Here is a 17,045-nt window from a genome sequence, read left to right as displayed (position 1 = left end):
GCTGGGGGAGGACCTGAGGAGGGAAGAGGGGGGAGATCTGGGGAGGGGGCTGGGGGAGGTGGGGAGGGAAGGGGGTTGGGAGCTGGGGAGGAGCTGGGGAGGGAACGGGGAAGGGGCTGGGGGAGGACCTGAGGAGGGAAGAGGGGGGAGATCTGGGGAGGGGGCTGGGGGAGGTGGGGAGGGAAGGGGGTTGGGAGCTGGGGAGGGGGCTGGGGAGGAAGCGCGGGCCACAGTCCCCGCCGGCCACTGAACCCCTCCCTGCCGGCCTGACCCGCGCAGACCCGGTCCCGAGAGAACTCGGTTGTCAGCGGCATACCCTACGAGACCTTCCCCGGCCCTAACAGCAGGGGCATCCGAGTGACTTTCAGGGATGTCAGGCGCTGGTTCTCGCGGCTCACGTCAGGATCTACCGTACGGCATGCATAGAGGGTTAAGTAGTGCCCGTGTCTGCGCGTTCCCCGTTGATTTTACCCTTGCAGAGCGGGTGTTGCTGTGGGCGACAAGGGGAGACGCGTGTTCACCGGGAGGAAACCGTGTTACCAGGACAGTAGAACGGACAGGAAGAGCGTCAGTATCGCTGGTGGAGGTCGTCCGGAACCGTGCATCCCGCCCCTCACCGTTGTAGCTCCGGCTCTTCCTCCCGGTCGTACCTCGCGACCCCCTCTTCCGGCCCCCACTCGCGCACACCAGCCCAGGCCCCCAGTGCACGCCGGGAGTCGTAGTCCTTCGCGGAGGCCCGCGGCGGCGGCCGTGAGGTCATCGGCGGGCGCCGCGGCGCGCGGCAGGAAGGGGCCGCACGCGCCTGCCGTCGGCCGCCGGGGTGCGGGCCTCCCGTCGCGGCGGCCGCCCGACATGCCCGAGGAGGCGGGCTTCCCGCCGGCCAAGAGGTTCCGGCCGGGCTGCGGGCCGCCCGGGGGGCGCGTGGTGATGCTGCTGGCCGCGGGCGGCGGCGGCGGAGGCCGGAGGCAGCAGTCGGCCCTGGCGCAGCCCGCGGCCAGCCCCTACCCCGAGGCGGTGGAGCGGCAGCGCCGGAGCCTGCCCATCTTCCCGGCGCGGGGGCAGCTGCTGGCCCAGCTCCGGAACCTGGACAGCGCCGTCCTCATCGGTGAGCGGCGCGAGGGGCTCGGGGCTCAGAGGGGAGGGTCCGGGGGGCGGCGGCCGACGGAGGCGGCCCCCGGGGCAGCGCGGTGCGCGCACGGGGACGGGCCTGCTGCGGGGGAGCCGCCGGAGGGGAGAGGCAGGCGGGGCTGACGCGAAGTCGCAGCCTCTGGTGCGCGAACGGGGAGGCGGGCTTGTGACTCGGGGGCGTTGGTCTCCAGCGCTCAAGTTAGGAAGAGCTCCCGAAGGACGGCGGGGACGAGCGCTCGAAGCGGAGGGAGACCCGGGAGGGCGAGAGTCAGAGGAGTAGGGTCGTAGGAAGAAGGGAGCGAACGGATGCAGCGGTGAGGCCCCGCACAGGTACCCAGACCGTGCCCCCTGGATTTGGGCGCGGGGTACCGACTGTGCATGCCATTGAGCGCGCCTTCGGCAAAGCTGGGGGGTAGGAGCAGACTTACCACCGGGCTGAGGGCTGAGTAGGCGCTGAGGGGAGGAAGGCGTGAGAGCAGGCTTCTGCGGGAGGAAGGGGAGGAAGCTGAGGCGTTTGCGTTCGTTGGTTGAGGGGAAGAGCTGAAGGAGCTGAAGACGGAAAGCCGGCAGGAATAGAGTGGAGCTTGGGGGGGTAGGGGGGAAGGGGGGCGCTTGGAAGCAAGCTGGCCAGGAATAGGAGGAAGGTCATCCAGGAGGCTGGGGGCTGGCGAAAGGAGGTGAGCATGGGTGTGGCTGGAGTGAAGTTTGTGGGGGAGGGAGAGCACACGTGAGGACTTCAGTTATATAGGAATAGGTGCCGGAGCTGTGCTGAGAACGGGCGTCATGGGGCCTCAGGTGGCCCCTTGGGGAGGATGGGGACAGAGCCAGGCTGCAGAAGCGAGAACAGGGTCAGCGGTATTGCTGCAGTCCAGGTGCTTCGGCCCCACTACACACTCGTGTCTTCACATCTCCATATCCTATCTTCATCTGCACGCGTGCGCTGTTTTACGTTAGCAGCGCCCAGTAGTCTGGTGTAAGAGCAGAAAAGATGGACAGGGAGACATCGATCCACATTTGGGGTTTTGCCTGGTGCATTCAGCAGGAATGCGGCAGAATAATCACATTCTTAGTCTGTGATTCTTGGCTGGGTCAGGAGGATGAGCAGAGTGGGAAATGCAAGAATAACCCTATTTAGGACTCTAAGGTCAGAGCAGCTTAGTGGTAGCCAGAGGGGAAGGATGCCCAGGTTTACCAGATTCTTTGTTCTACTTAGGTACAGTTAGAGGAGCCCACGCGGGTGGGAAATAACATTGGGTGCTAACTGTATGTAGGATGCTCAAGTTCATGGAAGAGACAGGTCGACCTTCCCTGCCCTCCAGGGACTTGCGGTGTTGGTGCACAGTGTAAGGTGGTTGGTGCTGGAGGGGAGATGGACAATAGGAGGGACACCATAGGAGGAGGCCACCAGTGGAGCCCCAGGGAGAGAGTTTGAGGTGTGACTCATCCTGTAGAGTTTGCCAGGCAGACCTGGCAACAGCAGGCGAGTCCTAAAGTGTGGGCCAGGGCAGGGTCTGAAAGAAAGGGCAGGCTGCAGAATGGTGCATTTGGGCATCTTTTCTTGTCTGTCCGTAGCTTCCCTTTAAGTTATTAAGTAGCTAGAGTAAGAGCAGAATTTATTCTTCTGAGAAGTAACCGTTTTATGTGACAGTTGTATTTCCTCCTGTGGTTTTCTATGCGGGTTACCTGTTGTTGAACATTTACATTGTTTCCAGTTTTCGGGGCCCGAAACAAAGTTGAATACACATCTCTGGAAGCTAAATCTTTACACACATCTTTATCTCCTCAGAATCCATTCCTGCAAGTGGAATTTTCTGTCCAGGGTGTAAAATTTTTAAAGGTGTTTCTGATACAACTTGGCCTTCTGAGGTGCAGTTCAAATGAACGCTCCTCCAGCGACACGCTCGAGCGCCCGTTTTCCTGGGGCTTTATCAACTTAGGGTTTGGTGAAATCTGTGTTAACTCGCATGTAGGTGAGACTTGTCTTCTTTCTCAGGGGAAACGGGCTCTGGGAAGACGACGCAGCTCCCGCAGTATCTCTACGAAGGGGGGGTCGGCCGCCAGGGTATCATTGCGGTGACCCAGCCTCGCCGAGTGGCTGCCATCTCTCTGGCCACGAGAGTCTCCGATGAGAAGAGAACTGAGCTCGGGAAGCTGGTACCTCACCTCCTTCTCTGCTGCCCGCCCGCCCGCATGGCGCTTTCCTGAGCCCGGCTCCCGGACGCGGGGAGGCTCGCTCTTGCCCCGGTCACTTAGGCCTGAGTCTCTCACTCGTTCCCCAGACCTCACATGTCTGTGCCATTTGCTTTGCGTTCGGAGTCTGTTGGCAAGTTGGATAAATTAGTTGCTTTCCTCGAGCATTCTTCGGGCTTCCGTAACCTCTGAAATCTCTGAGAAAGCGTAAGGACTTCTTTAGCGAATATGTGGGTACGGAGAACGAGCCCCAGAACTGTGGATACATCAGCTTTGCGTGTGTGTTTATGCATTTCGCTTTAAAGTATTTTGGGCATCTTTTCTTGTCTGTCCGTAGCTTCCCTTTAAGTTATTAAGTAGCTAGAGTAAGAGCAGTTTTAGGTTCCTTGTAGTGCTTATACTTGCAGTTACAGGGACGCGTCGGCTGCCCGTGCGTGCCCAAGGGAGCAGGGGGCCGCGGTCCCCACGAGGGCGCGTGTGCCTGCCTGGCACTGGGCACCCAGCAGCTGCTCAGCCCGCGCCGACTGAACGAGCGGTTCCTCGCACAGGTGGGCTACACGGTGCGCTTCGACGACCTGACCTCAGAGGCCACCAGGATCAAGTTCCTGACGGACGGCATGCTTCTGCGAGAAGCGATTTCCGACTCTCTGCTGCGCAAGTACAGCTGTGTCGTGTTGGATGAAGCCCACGAGCGGACTGTCCACACCGATGTGCTCTTCGGGGTGGTGAAGGCCGCCCAGAAGAGGAGAAAGGAACTGGGGAAGCTGCCTCTCAAAGTAGGTGTGGTTCGTGTCCCGGAGAGGCCCGAGTTCCTTCCTCGGCCTGGCGCCCCTGCCCACCCTGCTTCCGGACATGGGGGCACAGGCCTCACCAGCTGCCCGCCGGGCCGGGGGCGGAGGGGACCCGGACAGGCCCAGCGCGGCCTTGCCATCACGCTCTTCCGTCCCAAACGCAGGTGATCGTCATGTCCGCGACCATGGACGTGGATCTGTTCTCGCACTATTTCAACGGAGCGCCCGTCCTCTACCTGGAGGGTCGGCAGCACCCCATCCAGGTGTTCTACACCAAACAGCCGCAGCAGGATTACCTGCACGCCGCGCTCGTCTCCGTCTTCCAGATCCACCAGGTGCGGGCTGGCCGCGCGTGCGCGCGCAGGCCGGGCTCACCTCGCCGTCGGGGGCGCGCTCGGCCTCGAAACGCTGCCAACCGAAGCGCCCCGTGCGCTCTGCCCGTGACATGAGTTGCCGTGTCCAGCTTCTTACTTTTTGGCATCTCTTCTCTTCTCTAAAATGAAAAATAATTCCTCTCTGAGCGTCCTCATGCCTCGGCTGAGCCAGGACACTTGTTCGGTTAGAGCAGAACGGCGTTCGGTCGTCGGTGCCGGCCGGAGCCCGCGGCACTGCTGCCCGACTCACATGTGGCCCCTGCTCTTTGCTGCCTGTTGTCGAGGGTTCGTGTCGACCCAGTAACGGGTAGCCCCTTAGAGTTTTCGGGTTCTTTGGAAAAACCGAGTTAGAGAAACATTGCAAAATCTCCTCTCATTTTATTAGACATTTACTTAAGTCTGAATGATTAAATCCTCTCCTTTTTGTTGCCCTCATAAAATTGAGTGTTCGTACTTCATGTTAACTTTCTGAAAGAACCTAGAGGCAAATCTTTTAAGAATAATTTTGATTTTAACTGGTGAGGGCTTAGTTTAAAGTTTAAAAGGGCAATAGTTTGTTCTAAAAGGATCATAAAAACCAGCGGCTGGGCGCGTGGGCGGCTCAGTCTGTGAAGCGCCCGACTCTTGACTTCAGCTCAGGTCGTGATCTCGGGGTCAGGAGCTCAGCCCCACGGCGGCCCGCGGCTCCTCCCTCAGCAGAGGGTCCGCTTGAGCTTCTCTCTGCCTCCCCGCGTCCCGCTTCCTCGAGTGCGCCTACGCTCTCCTCTCTCCAGTGGATCAAACAACCCAGCCGCTGCTTTTTGTTTTTTTTTTAAGATTTTATTTATTCATTTGACAGAGACAGATACAGCGAGAGAGGGAACACAAGCAGGGGGAGTGGGAGAGGGAGAAACAGGCCTCCCGCCGAGCAGGGAGCCCAATGCGGGGCTCGATCCCAGGATTCTGGGATCATGACCTGAGCCCAAGGCAGACGCCCAACGACCGAGCCCCCCAGGCGCCCCCCAGCCGCTGCTTTTATGTCCCCGTTCCAGATCCCGGCTGCTTCCTCGGGATTCCCTAGTGTTTCTGACGGTACCTGCCGACACTGCGGGTCTCGGGCAGTTAGTTCCAGCCGAGGGAGGTGAGGCTTTACCCTTACCCTCCCTGACCTGATGCTCCTGCAGCCTCTCAGCATAGATGCATCTCATGGTTTTCAAGCCACCGGTCGGCATTGCAGCTTTGGGACCCCACGTTGCCAGCAGGACCCGTCTCGATGGCTCCTTCCTTGTGCAACATAGTTGTACAAGTTTTCTGCATTCCTGTGGCTCATTTTCCCCCAGGTGTTCCAGCATCTCCCATTGGCCCATCGTGAATATTTTTCTCGTGTTCGCATGCGATCACGTTTCCCCGGAGCGCCTCATGCTGTCTTTCTGCAGGGCAGGTTGCTCCTGAGCCTCGGCACAGCTTCTGGACTTGTCCCGGGCGTCCGGGTGGAATCCCATCCCGGCCTCCCGTCTCCCGTGTCTTCCTGGCCTCCTGCCCTGTCGGCTAGAGGAGGGCAGCTGGGGTCAACCACACCGTCCTTGGGTTTCCCCCTTCCCGTGACCCACCCCTGCCTCACGCCGAGTCCCAGGCCTTCCTGTCTTCTCCAGGGAGCCCGGCCGCGTCTTGTCGCTGTACACCCTTCAGACCACGCCCAGGCTGGAGCACTCTCTGCCCATTCTTTCCCTCCCCCTCGTCTCTCAAAGCGGGTCGAAACTTGGGATCCCTCTTCTCTTCTGCTGCGTCTGTTGCTCTGGGCTTACTGTGTAGATGGAGGAACGTGCTCGCTTCGGCAGCAGATCTACTGGATGTGGGAACTGACTTTTTTTTTTTTTTTAAAGATTTTATTTATTTGACAGAGACACAGCGAGAGAGGGAACACAAGCAGGGGGAGTGGGAGAGGGAGAAGCAGGCTTCCCGCTGAGCAGGGAGCCCGACGCGGGGCTCGATCCCAGGACCCAGGGATCACGACCCGAGCCGAAGGCAGACGCTTAACGACTGAGCCACCCAGGCGCCCTGGGAACTGGCTTCTAAACATAGCTGGCCAACTCAAGTGACAGCTCCGTGCACTGTGGGTGGGGCTGTTCTCCCGGAGGAGACCCCAAGTGTAGGCCCATGTACCTCTCCACGGGGAAGGAAATAACTCCGGGAAGCTTTCTCATGACTGCCGTTGTGTTCCGTGCAGCCTGCGCTCGTCGGCACCTAGTGACCCCACGCTTCCCCTTCTGCAGGAGGCCCCTCCTTCTCAGGACATCCTGGTGTTCCTCACGGGGCAGGAGGAGATCGAAGCCATGAGCAAGACCTGCCGAGACATCGCGAAGCACCTCCCGGACGGCTGCCCCTCCATGCTGGTCCTTCCTCTGTACGCCTCCCTGCCCTACGCCCAGCAGCTCCGCGTCTTCCAGGGGGCCCCAAAGGTGAGCGTGCACCTGTCCTGTGCGGCCCCGTCCCTGGGCACCTGTGGGGCGGGATGCTCGGGTACCAGATGCACAAGCCGCAAAGCCGCAGGACTAGGAGACACAGCCCCAGACGGGGCTCCCCAGCCTGGTGGGAACAGGGAGAGTGGGGAGACCGTGGGGGTGGGGTGGGCAGAGGCAGTAGGCGACCGGTGGACGAGGGGCTCTCCCAAGTCCGACACAGACCAGCCGTGTGCACTTGCCACACCGTGTAGTGCAAGCACCGGCCGGGCCAGGCACTGTGCATACACCCTGCGTGTGCGGCCTGCCCTCTGGAGAACTGGCAGGGTGGGGGTCGGTCTCGTCGTGTAGACACGGAGGCCCCGAGAGGCGGAGCGACGGTGCTCAGGGAGTGCCCGGTGGGGCCAGGGGTCCAGCCCACATCTGCCTGTTCCCCTGCAGCTCATCATCTCAAATAAGCCTTGAAGACGGGAACCTCCCCGCTCAGTGTTAGGAATTCCCGTTAGTCACGTGGATCTGGAGCACGAGTGGACTGTGGAAACTACCGGTGAGAATTATGTTGTGAAACTTCGGAGTCCTGTGCGTCACTTTCTGGTTTCTTCCTCCTTCCAGGGCTGTCGCAAAGTGATCATTTCAACCAACATCGCTGAGACCTCCATAACCATCACGGGAATAAAATACGTGGTCGACACAGGCATGGTTAAAGCAAAGAAGTATAATCCTGGTGAGAACCGAGCCCACGAGCCCCTCTTCTCCCCACAGCTTCTCCCAGCGAGCGCCTCCTGCTCGGACTCGCTGTGACCAGCCGGGGCAGCGCAGGTGACACGGGCCGAAAGCAGGTCCAGGAAGGAGGCAGGCATTGGGATCGAGGGGCCAGGCGGGGCAGGACAGGGGTCCAGGCTTCGCCGGCTCGAGAACAGGGGCCGGGCCTGACCTGAGACCCCCTGAGCAGCTGGGTGAGGGGGCTGTGCAGCCAGGGACCCCCGACACCACGGCGGGAGCTTCGTCGGGCTGGATGTTTGAGCTCCGGGCGTCCCAGGAAGCAAACCTCCCAGGCCGGGGTGAGACACCGGCTGTTCCTGAGGGTGTGCAGTGGGAGCTTGCTGGGCACTCCGGTCCTCTGCTTTCTACCGGGCTTTGTGCTGCGGAGGATTAGAGGCCCCCGAAGTGTCTGATTACGGAGCACGACTCAGCACCCGAGGGTGTGGACTTGGAGTTAGTGCTGGAAGGACCTGTTCGCCCGTGCCTGGCACAGGGCACACCTTTATCCAGGACACGTGTCCTATTCACTCCCGGGAGTGACTCCGTCCCACGTCTCCCTCTTACAGCACAGCTGGGAGGGCGGGTGCAGGCTCGGGTATTGACTGGTGACCAGCTGCCCGTTTCCTGGAGTCGGGGTTTGGGCACCCTTGGGCCCAGGCAGACGGGCGTGGCTGAGCACGTTCTGATGTCCCTGAGACGCGTCCCCCGCCGTTTCAGTGCGGAGCGCTCTGGTTCTGCGCGTTCCCACGCGGCCTTGGGGTTCTGGACTCGTGCTGCAGGAGGCTCACTGGTGTTCCGAGGGATGCTGCTGCTTCTCCCCGCTGCGGAACCCGCGTGTTCGTGTGTAGGGCGAAGCGCTAACGCGGGCCCTTCTCCCCCCAGGCAGCGGCCTGGAGGTGCTCGCCGTGCAGCGCGTGTCCAAGACCCAGGCGTGGCAGCGCTCGGGCCGGGCCGGCAGGGAGGACAGCGGTGTCTGTTACCGGCTCTACACGGAGGACGAGTTCGAGAAGTTTGAGAAGATGACCGTGCCGGAGATCCAGAGGTAGGTGCTCCCGCCCCCCGCCGCCCCGACCCCGGGGCTGCAGGACCGGGAGCAGGTGCGTCAGCCGCGGGTCTGCTCCTCACAGGTGTAACCTGGCGAGCATGCTGCTGCAGCTCCTTGCAATGAAAGTCCCCGATGTGCTCACCTTTGACTTCATGTCCAAGCCCTCTCCAGGTAGGCGGCAGGGCCCGGGTGGACGAGGACCAACTAACGGGTGGGCTCTCCGAAAAGGGTCTGGGGGTCCGCTCGTGTCGCTCGGCTGTCGAGGGGCACCTGGGAATCCCCGGGGAGGTTCTGTGCATGTAAGAGCTCCCGGGCGGGAGCCGTGGCTCGCGTCGGGCTGCGGCGCGGCATTTCGTCTCCGCGCTTGTGTGCTTACTGCGTCGTCGGACGTGCTGCTTGACCCCTCGGCAGGTGGTGCGTGGACGTGGTTGGAACTCAAAGTACGAAGGGGAGGATAGGAAGCGTTTCTCCGCTGGGCCTCGCAGGGCCTGTGGGCGCTGCTGCGCGTCTGTGTGCGGGGTGCGTGCGTGTGACGCAGCGGGGTCACGGGCCATCGCTGCAGGCAGACCTGAAGACAGGGCTGTCGCTGGCCGCTGTGCGCCCGGACCGGGGTGGGCGCCCCGAAGCGCAGAGTGGCTGCAGGCTTTCCTCCTCTCCCGTCTGTCTGCAGATCACATTCAGGCGGCTGTCGCCCAGCTGGACCTGCTGGGTGCTCTCGAACAGAAGGACGACCAGCTTACCCTGACTCCACTGGGAAGAAAGATGGCAGCTTTCCCTTTAGAGCCCAGATTTGCCAAAGTGAGTCGCCCCTCCCCTCCGTGCCTCTTCTGCCTGTCACAGCTCGTGGGGCAGCCACCTGCTCCCCGCCCCCCCAAGCCCCAGGGCCCTGGCTTCACCTTCACTGTCACTCCTGAGTAGCTGTGGCCCCACGACGTGTCTGATGCGCTCTGGCCTTGTGTGAGATTCAGGGCCGCGCTAAGTCGTGAGCCCCCCAGGCCCCCAGGAATGTGGGAGCCTGCGGGAAGGCCGTGGGGTTCTGGGGAGCAGGCAGCTGCAGAAACACCTGGCCTCCGAGGCCGCGGGTGGAAGGGCTGTGCTCAGAACGGGGGGAGATCTCGGCACACACCGTTTGTCATTTCTGTGTGCAGACCATCCTCCTGTCCCCCAAGTTCCACTGCACCGAGGAGATCCTGACCGTCGTTTCTCTGCTGTCGGTGGACAGCGTTCTGTACAGCCCTCCGGCCCGGCGCGACGAGGTGCAGGCCGTCCGCAAGAAGTTCGTGTCCGGGGAGGGGGACCACATCACGCTGCTCAACATCTACCGGACCTTCAAGAACCTGGGTGGCAGCAAGGTCAGCCTCGCCCGGGCCTTCTCTCCCGCTGTGCGTCCTCCCACGCTTGAGCCTGACGCGCGCCGGCCCTTCGGCAGGGCATCACGAGCCGCGCGGTCAGTGCGGGGGGCCCGGCCACGGCGCCTGCACACAGGGCTCACCGGGGAGGACCACAGCGCCGGCCTCCACCCCATCAGTGTCCCCGTCGGTGTCCCCCTCGTCCTCGCCGGGCAGGGGCCCCGAGCGCTGGGTGGCCCAGCTTCTTAGCTCCGAAATGAGCTTTTCCCCACTTGCCCCTGCCTTTCTCCGTGGCAGCGTTGGCTCGGGGGCTCTTTCTGTTCTCAGAGCCGGATGGGAAGGCGTTCTAGATCCCCGCCGTCTGACGGCAGAGCGCTCTGAAAGCTCTCACAAGCCAGGGTGGCGCAGAGGGGAGAAGCGGTTGTCATTCAGGCGGAGATGGTTTGCCGTGTTCCCAGACCCAAAAAGTAGCTTGTCTTAGGCTTTTCTGAGCCTTAGGCCCCATGTTACTAACAGATGCACAGAAGAAATGCAGCTAAAGCCCCGCGGCTCCTGCGGCGGCTTGATGCCGGAGCGTCCGGCGCAGCTCCCGGGTCAGCCCAGCTCCGGGGGTCTGCACAGCTCCGGGGTCCACGCAGCTCCCGGGTCAGCCCAGCTCCAGGGGTCCGCGCAGCTCTGGGGTCCGCGCAGCTCCAGGGTCCGCTCAGCTCTGGGGTCAGTGCAGCTCCGGGGTCAGTGCAGCTCCCGGCTCAGCCCAGCTCCGGGGCTCCGCGCAGCTCTGGGGTCCGCACAGGTCGGTGGCCCACACAGCTCCAGGGTCCGCTCAGCTCTGGGGTCAGTGCAGCTCGGGGTTGGGGGGTCCACGCAGCTCCGGGGTCAGCCCAGCTCCGGGGTCTGCACAGCTCCGGGGTCCGCGCAGCTCCAGGGTCCGCGCAGGTTGGTGGCCCACGCAGCTCTGGGGTCCGTGCAGCTCCTGGCTCAGCCCAGCTCCGGGGCTCCGCGCAGCTCCCGGGTCAGCCCAGCTCCGAGGGTCTGCACAGCTCCGGGGTCCACGCAGCTCCCGGGTCAGCCCAGCTCCGAGGGTCTGCACAGCTCCGGGGTCCACGCAGCTCCCGGCTCAGCCCAGCTCCGGGGGTCTGCACAGCTCCGGGGTCCACGCAGCTCCCGGCTCAGCCCAGCTCCGGGGCTCCGCGCAGCTCTGGGGTCCGCACAGCTCCGGGGTCCGTGCAGGTCGGTGGCCCACGCAGCTCCAGGGTCCGCTCAGCTCTGGGGTCAGTGCAGCTCGGGGTTGGGGGGTCCCCGCAGCTCCGGGGTCAGTGCAGCTCTGGGGTCCGTGCAGCTCCTGGCTCAGCCCAGCTCCGGGGCTCCGCGCAGCTCCCGGGTCAGCCCAGCTCCAGGGGTCCGCGCAGCTCCAGGGCCCACTCAGCTCCGGGGTCAGTGCAGCTCGGGGTTGGGGGGTCCACGCAGCTCCGGGGTGGGGGCCGGTTGGGCCACCTCTGTGGGGCTCACTGCAGAACAGAACACACACTGAGCTGCTTTTGCTTTTCCCCCTTTTCCATAAAAGTGAAAATCCTATTGTGCTGCTTGCAGTTAGCAAAACCAAGTACTAACTCAGGTCTTCCCTACAAGTGAGATGGTGTGATGCGCACTTTCAGAAATACACCTGTATATTCTCTCATTTGTCCGTGAAATCCGCTCGTGCGCCTGCCATGTGCGCTTCTACTCTGCATCGTGACGCAGTCAGTTCTCAAGAGAAAAACAGCCACTGCTCAGGTTCAGTGGTTGTAAACATTCTGCTGTATTTATGTTTATTTTTGAGGAAATAAAATGCTGTACATCCGGCAAAAGCCCTTCCCGCAGGGGTGACCACATGCCCGACTGCGTGAGCACACGGTGTGCTGTCCACCCGCAGAGGTCGGGAGGGTCCCTCTCCCACCCCCTGCCTCTCCGCTGAAGTGATGCGTTTTCGCCGAGTCGATGGACATGAAACCCTGTCATATCTCAGTTCCTTTACATCACTTTGCCGTGGGTCACCCAGAGGCCGAGCATCGTGCGGACCTTCATTGGACGTTCGTAGTCCGTGTCTGCGGGTCGGGTGTTCCCGTCCTTTGTCCTTTTTCCTGCCGAGTTGTTGGTCATTGTCTCATCGATACATAGAAGTTTTTTTCATGTATTCTGGAGTCATTAATCCTTTATTGGGTGTAGTGATGCAAATACTCCAGTCTGTAGCTTTTTTCACGGTGACTTGACATAAGGAACTTTTTTTAAAACTTTTGTTTATTTAAGTAATCTTTACTCCCAGCGTGGGGCTCAAACCCACCACCCTGAGATTGAGAGTCGTGAGCTTCCCCAACCCAGCCAGCTGAGGCCCCTGACAGGGAATTTTTAGATTGTGAAGTATTTCTAGTTTACCCTTATAGTTCACGCTTTCTGATAGAAAGCGGTTTTCCTGTATTTTGGCAACTGACGTCTTCTCTCTGAATTCAGCTGCGTTCTCAAAGTTCTGTTCTTTTCTCTGTGGAAGTGACGGGGTTGTGCTCTTTCTCTCCCGTTCAGGATTGGTGCAGAGAGAACTTTGTCAACAGCAAGAACATGATGCTGGTGGCTGAAGTCCGAGCACAGCTGAGGGATATCTGCTTGAAGGTACCGGTCCTCCTGGTGTCTAGGAGAACTCCTCCCCCGGTCCTCATCTGAAATCCTGGCATCTCCGCTGTGGGGTTCTAGTCCCACTTTCCAGACGCTGAAACTGGGGCCTAAAGAACCTGCGTAGTTTGTCCCGGGAGCTGGCAGCCTGGAAGGAGAGACCAGCAGTTAGCTGCAGGACTCGGGGGCTCCCTGGAGGTGGTGATAGCTGAGATGAAGCGGGTCCTCCGCAGGCGGGGGTCAGTCGATGGCAGAAACCAAAACCCCCAGAGGCATCTTAAAGGGAGAAGTGGGATAGAGCGGTTTCTCTGGGTAGCTGTGGACAGGAAATGGTCGAGCCCCAGGGGACCGGTTGGAGCCGGTGGGGGGGCGCTCTCAGGCGGTTCTTTGCACACGCCTCCCGCTTCCCCCCTTCCGCCTCCGCGGTGATTGCTCTCCCAGGCCTCTCCCCTTAGGGGAGCCGGGGCAGTGGTCAGGTTTCCAGAGCTCCCACTCCTGGCGGCCGGCGGGGTCAGGCGGGCATCCACCAGCGTTCTGGTCGGCTGGTGCCCTGCTCCCCTGGGGCGCAGCTGAGGGGTGGGAGCTTCTGGAACCAGTGCTGGGGGCCCGACCGCGGGGGATGTGGACCCGGGAGGCTCCGGGAGGGCCTCGCTGGAGGGGCGCTCCAGAACACGAAGGTGAATTGGGCCGCGGTTGGGAGTGCAGGAAAGGCCTTCCCCCTGGGCCGCGGCCGGCCATTCATCCCGGGCAGCGAGGCGGACGGGGTTCCGCACCCGGCCGGAGCCCCGGCGGCCCCGCCGACGTCCGGGGCGCCCGTTGAGCCTGACCGGGGTCCGGTCTCTGCTCCTTCCTTCTCCCGCCGCAGATGTCCATGCCGATGGTGTCCTCCCGCGGGGACGTGGAGAGCGTCCGCCGCTGCCTGGCGCACAGCCTGTTCATGAGCGCGGCCGAGCTGCAGCCCGACGGCACGTACGTGACCACGGCCACCCGCCAGCCGGTGGCCATCCACCCCTCGTCCGTGCTCTTCCACTGCCGGCCGGCCTGCGTCGTCTACACGGAGCTGCTGCACACCGGCAGGTGCTACATGCGGGACCTGTGCGTCGTGGACGCCGACTGGCTGTACGAGGCCGCCCCCGACTACTTCCGGAGGAAGCTGCGGGCGGCCCGCGACTGAGCCCCCGCGTCCCCCCTCCCGGGGTGGGGGGCTGGCGCTGGCAGGGCCTGGCGCCGGCGGGGCCGCACGACCCCGAGCCCGGAGCGCAGGGCCCGACGATCCCCGAGCCCGGCGCGCAGAGCCTGGAGCGCAGAGCCGCGCGCTTCTGTTCAGCGGGTGGAAGCTGCAGCCCTGGGCGCTCGGTCCCCGCGGGGCGCTCCCCCCGGAACTGCCGCAGTTCCCCGACTACCGCATGGGGGCGTAGTAGCGTTGTGCGAGGGTCCGGCTCAGGAGGCTTAGGTCCGCGCCGAGCCCCGGATGGACAGACCGTTCGATGCGGGCCATCGCGCCCCGTGTGAATCCCCGAGTCCCTGTGATGGGGAGGATTTCCTGGGAGGGGACTCTGCAGGGTCGCAGAGCTCAGATGTTGTCCTTGGATCTGTCCTCACGTTCTAGAAGTTTGAGGAGGGAAGCGCTGTTGGCTCTCGCCCTCCTGAACCTCACGCCCCTGGGCTCCAAGCGGGGCGGTCGAGGGGTGCTGACCTGGCGCCGTGGCCCCCAGCTGGGCACGTATGACCCCGCGGGCCTGAGGACTGGCCGCGTCTCTCCCGGGTTGGGGCGGCTGGAGGGGGATGGCCGGTGAGGACCCAGCCGCACCTGGGGTTCATGCTCTTGCATCTCATTCTTGGTCTCAGTGCTTCTTCCTTCTTGGGGACAGGGGGACACAGCCTGGCTCTGCTCCTTCCTGCGTGAGCTGGTCCCCCCCCTGGGCCTCAGGTTGCACGTCTGCCAGAGGGAGTCCCAAGGTCTCCAGTCTCTTCCCGGCCTTGTGTTCTCAGAAGGGGAGAGACACCAAAGGTTCCTCTTCGCTATTTAATTACCATAAGCAAGTCATCTTTTCCCAGAGAGTGTTTTGCCCTAAAAGAAGCCGATTTAGCATTTTTCGTGGGCTTCGTGGGTGTGAACACAGATGTGCAGTATTTCTGTCATTCCTTACCCAGTGGACCATGTGGCTCCAAAGCGGGGGCCACACTGCCCGGGGCACTCTGCAGAGACCGCGGGCGGTCTTCACTCTGGGGCGGGGGCTCGGCCTCTGGGTTGCTCCCCGCCCGAGCACCCCAGCGTCCGGCCAGATACCCCGTCTTCCTGATTTCTTAAGACTTTCAGCTGGCTCTTCTTCAGACCCCCTCGTTCTTTACGGTTGCTGACTTTCTGACGAGTTGTTCAGAAAAATTTTTAAGTGTATTTTGCTCATTTCTTAATAGAGGCCTAGGATGTTCAGCCTGACTGGGGAAAGAATACATTGTATTTTTAATAAAAAGTGAATCATGCTGGTAAACAGTGGGGAGTGGGTGATGACGTTCCTCAGTACGTTCTCTGGGGTTCCCTGGGGTTCTCTGGGGCGAGGGCAGCAGCCGCCCTGCTCAGTACCTGTTCGAGCGGGAGCCCGGGGCACAGAGCTTCCAACAGCTCTAACGTTTCTGTACAGAAAGACGATCGTCGCTGCAACATTCTGGCAGAGTTTTGATACAGTAGTTTTTTTATCGGGCTTTTTAAAAAGTTAATTTTTAACCTAGCTGCTCAGGGATTGAACCAGATTGGAAACCCCATTTTGACTACGAAGTTCTATAAAGAAAGGAACGGCGGTTTATACCGAGCTGCAGGGGACACCGCGCTTTCTTAAGAAAGTTCCGTGTTTCCTATTGATGTTGCATCGCCATCCGTGAGAAGACCTCTGAGGTGAGAGGCCTCTTCCCCAGCCTGTGGCATCTCTCCGGATGAATCACCAGCTCCCCCGAGCAGCCTCGTGGGGGGAGATGCCCTCCCCGCAGACCGCAGGCCTCCCGTGCTCCCGGCGCACGGCCCGTGAGGGACGAACCGCCGGCACCCAGCCCCTGACAAGAACCCTTCCTTGGGCGTCACCTCTGCAGGCTGCGGAGGGCGGGCAGGACGGAGGCCGGTTCTGCTCAGAGCTCCGTGCGCCCGCGTAGTCCCGCCGTCCCAGCGGCCTGACCAGGCCAGGCGTGACCATGGGCTTCCTCTGGCGCGCCAATGGGAAGCGAGGGCTTTAGATTCCGACTGGACTATGAGAACTTGCAGGAGAAAACCCCAGCTTTGCTCAGGTTTACGTTGTGTTTTGAGAGTCTTCTTGTTGGGACAGATGGCTCCGCGGAATCAGCAGCTCCAGTATATAATGCTCCACTGTGCGCAGGACTGTCAGATCCATTAAAGCTGAACCTTGTCCATCATGTCTGTGGCTCTTTTTTGCATCTCCTTTCACTGCTGTTTAGAATATATTTAAGTACTAGTATTATTAGTCTTCGCCACTCATTTGGGAAGACTGACTTTCTTGTTAGGGAGTGTCGGGCCCGGGGGCTCTCTAAGCACTAGAACCTGACCAGGTGGGCAGGAGTGCGGGGCCAGGCCTTCCCGGGGCTGATGCGCCAGCCCAGAGCCGGGAGTTCTCAGGCTGACTACCCGGGGAGAGGTCAGGGTGGGAAAGGGGTGCCCTCTAAACAGACAGGCGGGGACTTAGCACCTGTGTGCTTAAAGGTCATGGCTCTTCGTGTGTTGCATGTCTAATCAGCATGTTAAATGTCCACCCCGAGGGTGATTTTCAGTGTTCTAATCACAGAAAGTCATTGAAAGTTACGCGCTGGGGTCCACCTTGGCGCAGACTGGTTTGGTGTGGTCTTACTCAGAAAGGGGAGTTTTGTCTGGGCAGGTAGAGGTGGGCATGATGCAGGCACAAGGTTGAAAACGTGTTCTGCTCATGAAGCTTGCGCTCCTCCCAGGGCGGAGACTTTAATCTTGTAATGAAGCGGAGGTAACAGTCCGGCCGGAGAAAGGGGCTGTGGGCGCACTGCGGGGCCGGTATAAATGCGGTGGGGTCTTGGGCTCATCTCCTGTAAGGGATCACGGCCTTGTTTGCTTTTGAAACAGCCCCGGGAGTTTTACCACTCATTTCTCTTTTTTTTTTTTTTTTTTATTTATTTTTTTTATTCTTATGTTAATCCCCATACATTACATCATTAGTTCTAGATGAAGTGTTCCATGATTCATTGTTCGTGCACAACACCCAGTGCTCCATGCAGAACGTGCCCTCCTCAATACCCACCACCAGGCCAACCCATCCTCCCACCCCCCTCCCCTCTAGAACCCTCAGTTTGTT

At 61.2% G+C, this 17,045-nt stretch overlaps 1 protein-coding gene across 2 annotated transcripts; it reads left to right on the top strand.

Moving 5' to 3' along the window:
* The first annotated feature begins 813 nt into the window (after nt 1-813).
* On the top strand, nt 814-15,114 carry DHX33 (DEAH-box helicase 33). 2 transcript variants are annotated; one of them, XM_081805906.1, is made up of 12 exons: nt 814-1,105; nt 3,122-3,282; nt 3,867-4,094; nt 4,274-4,444; nt 6,736-6,921; nt 7,534-7,645; nt 8,566-8,725; nt 8,811-8,899; nt 9,399-9,526; nt 9,951-10,080; nt 12,634-12,720; nt 13,586-13,846. In XM_081805906.1, the coding sequence occupies exons 1-11, from the start codon at nt 853-855 to the stop codon at nt 12,684-12,686; spliced, it is 1,671 nt and encodes a 556-aa protein (XP_081662032.1). In that variant the 5' UTR covers nt 814-852; the 3' UTR covers nt 12,687-12,720; nt 13,586-13,846. The 2 variants fall into 2 exon arrangements, with proteins under 2 accessions (XP_081662032.1, XP_006748005.2); XM_006747942.3 differs by having other exon boundaries at nt 815-1,105; nt 9,877-10,080; nt 13,586-15,114.
* The last annotated feature ends 1,931 nt before the right edge of the window (nt 15,115-17,045 follow it).

This window comes from Leptonychotes weddellii, chromosome 15 (assembly GCF_054177405.1).
Source record: "Leptonychotes weddellii isolate Sample4059 chromosome 15, ASM5417740v2, whole genome shotgun sequence".
In the NCBI taxonomy this organism is placed as follows: Eukaryota; Metazoa; Chordata; class Mammalia; order Carnivora; family Phocidae; genus Leptonychotes; species Leptonychotes weddellii.
This window is presented reverse-complemented; position numbering and strand designations above follow the sequence as displayed.

Excerpts from the sequence above, each read along its gene's own strand:
- DHX33 (XM_006747942.3), top strand. The coding sequence starts at position 853 with ATGCCCGAGGAGGCGGGCTTCCCGCCGGCCAAGAGGTTCCGGCCGGGC. Across the intron at positions 1,106-3,121 it reads GGACAGCGCCGTCCTCATCG|GGGAAACGGGCTCTGGGAAG; the intron begins GTGAGCGGCGCG and ends CTTCTTTCTCAG. Across the intron at positions 4,445-6,735 it reads CCGTCTTCCAGATCCACCAG|GAGGCCCCTCCTTCTCAGGA; the intron begins GTGCGGGCTGGC and ends CCCCTTCTGCAG.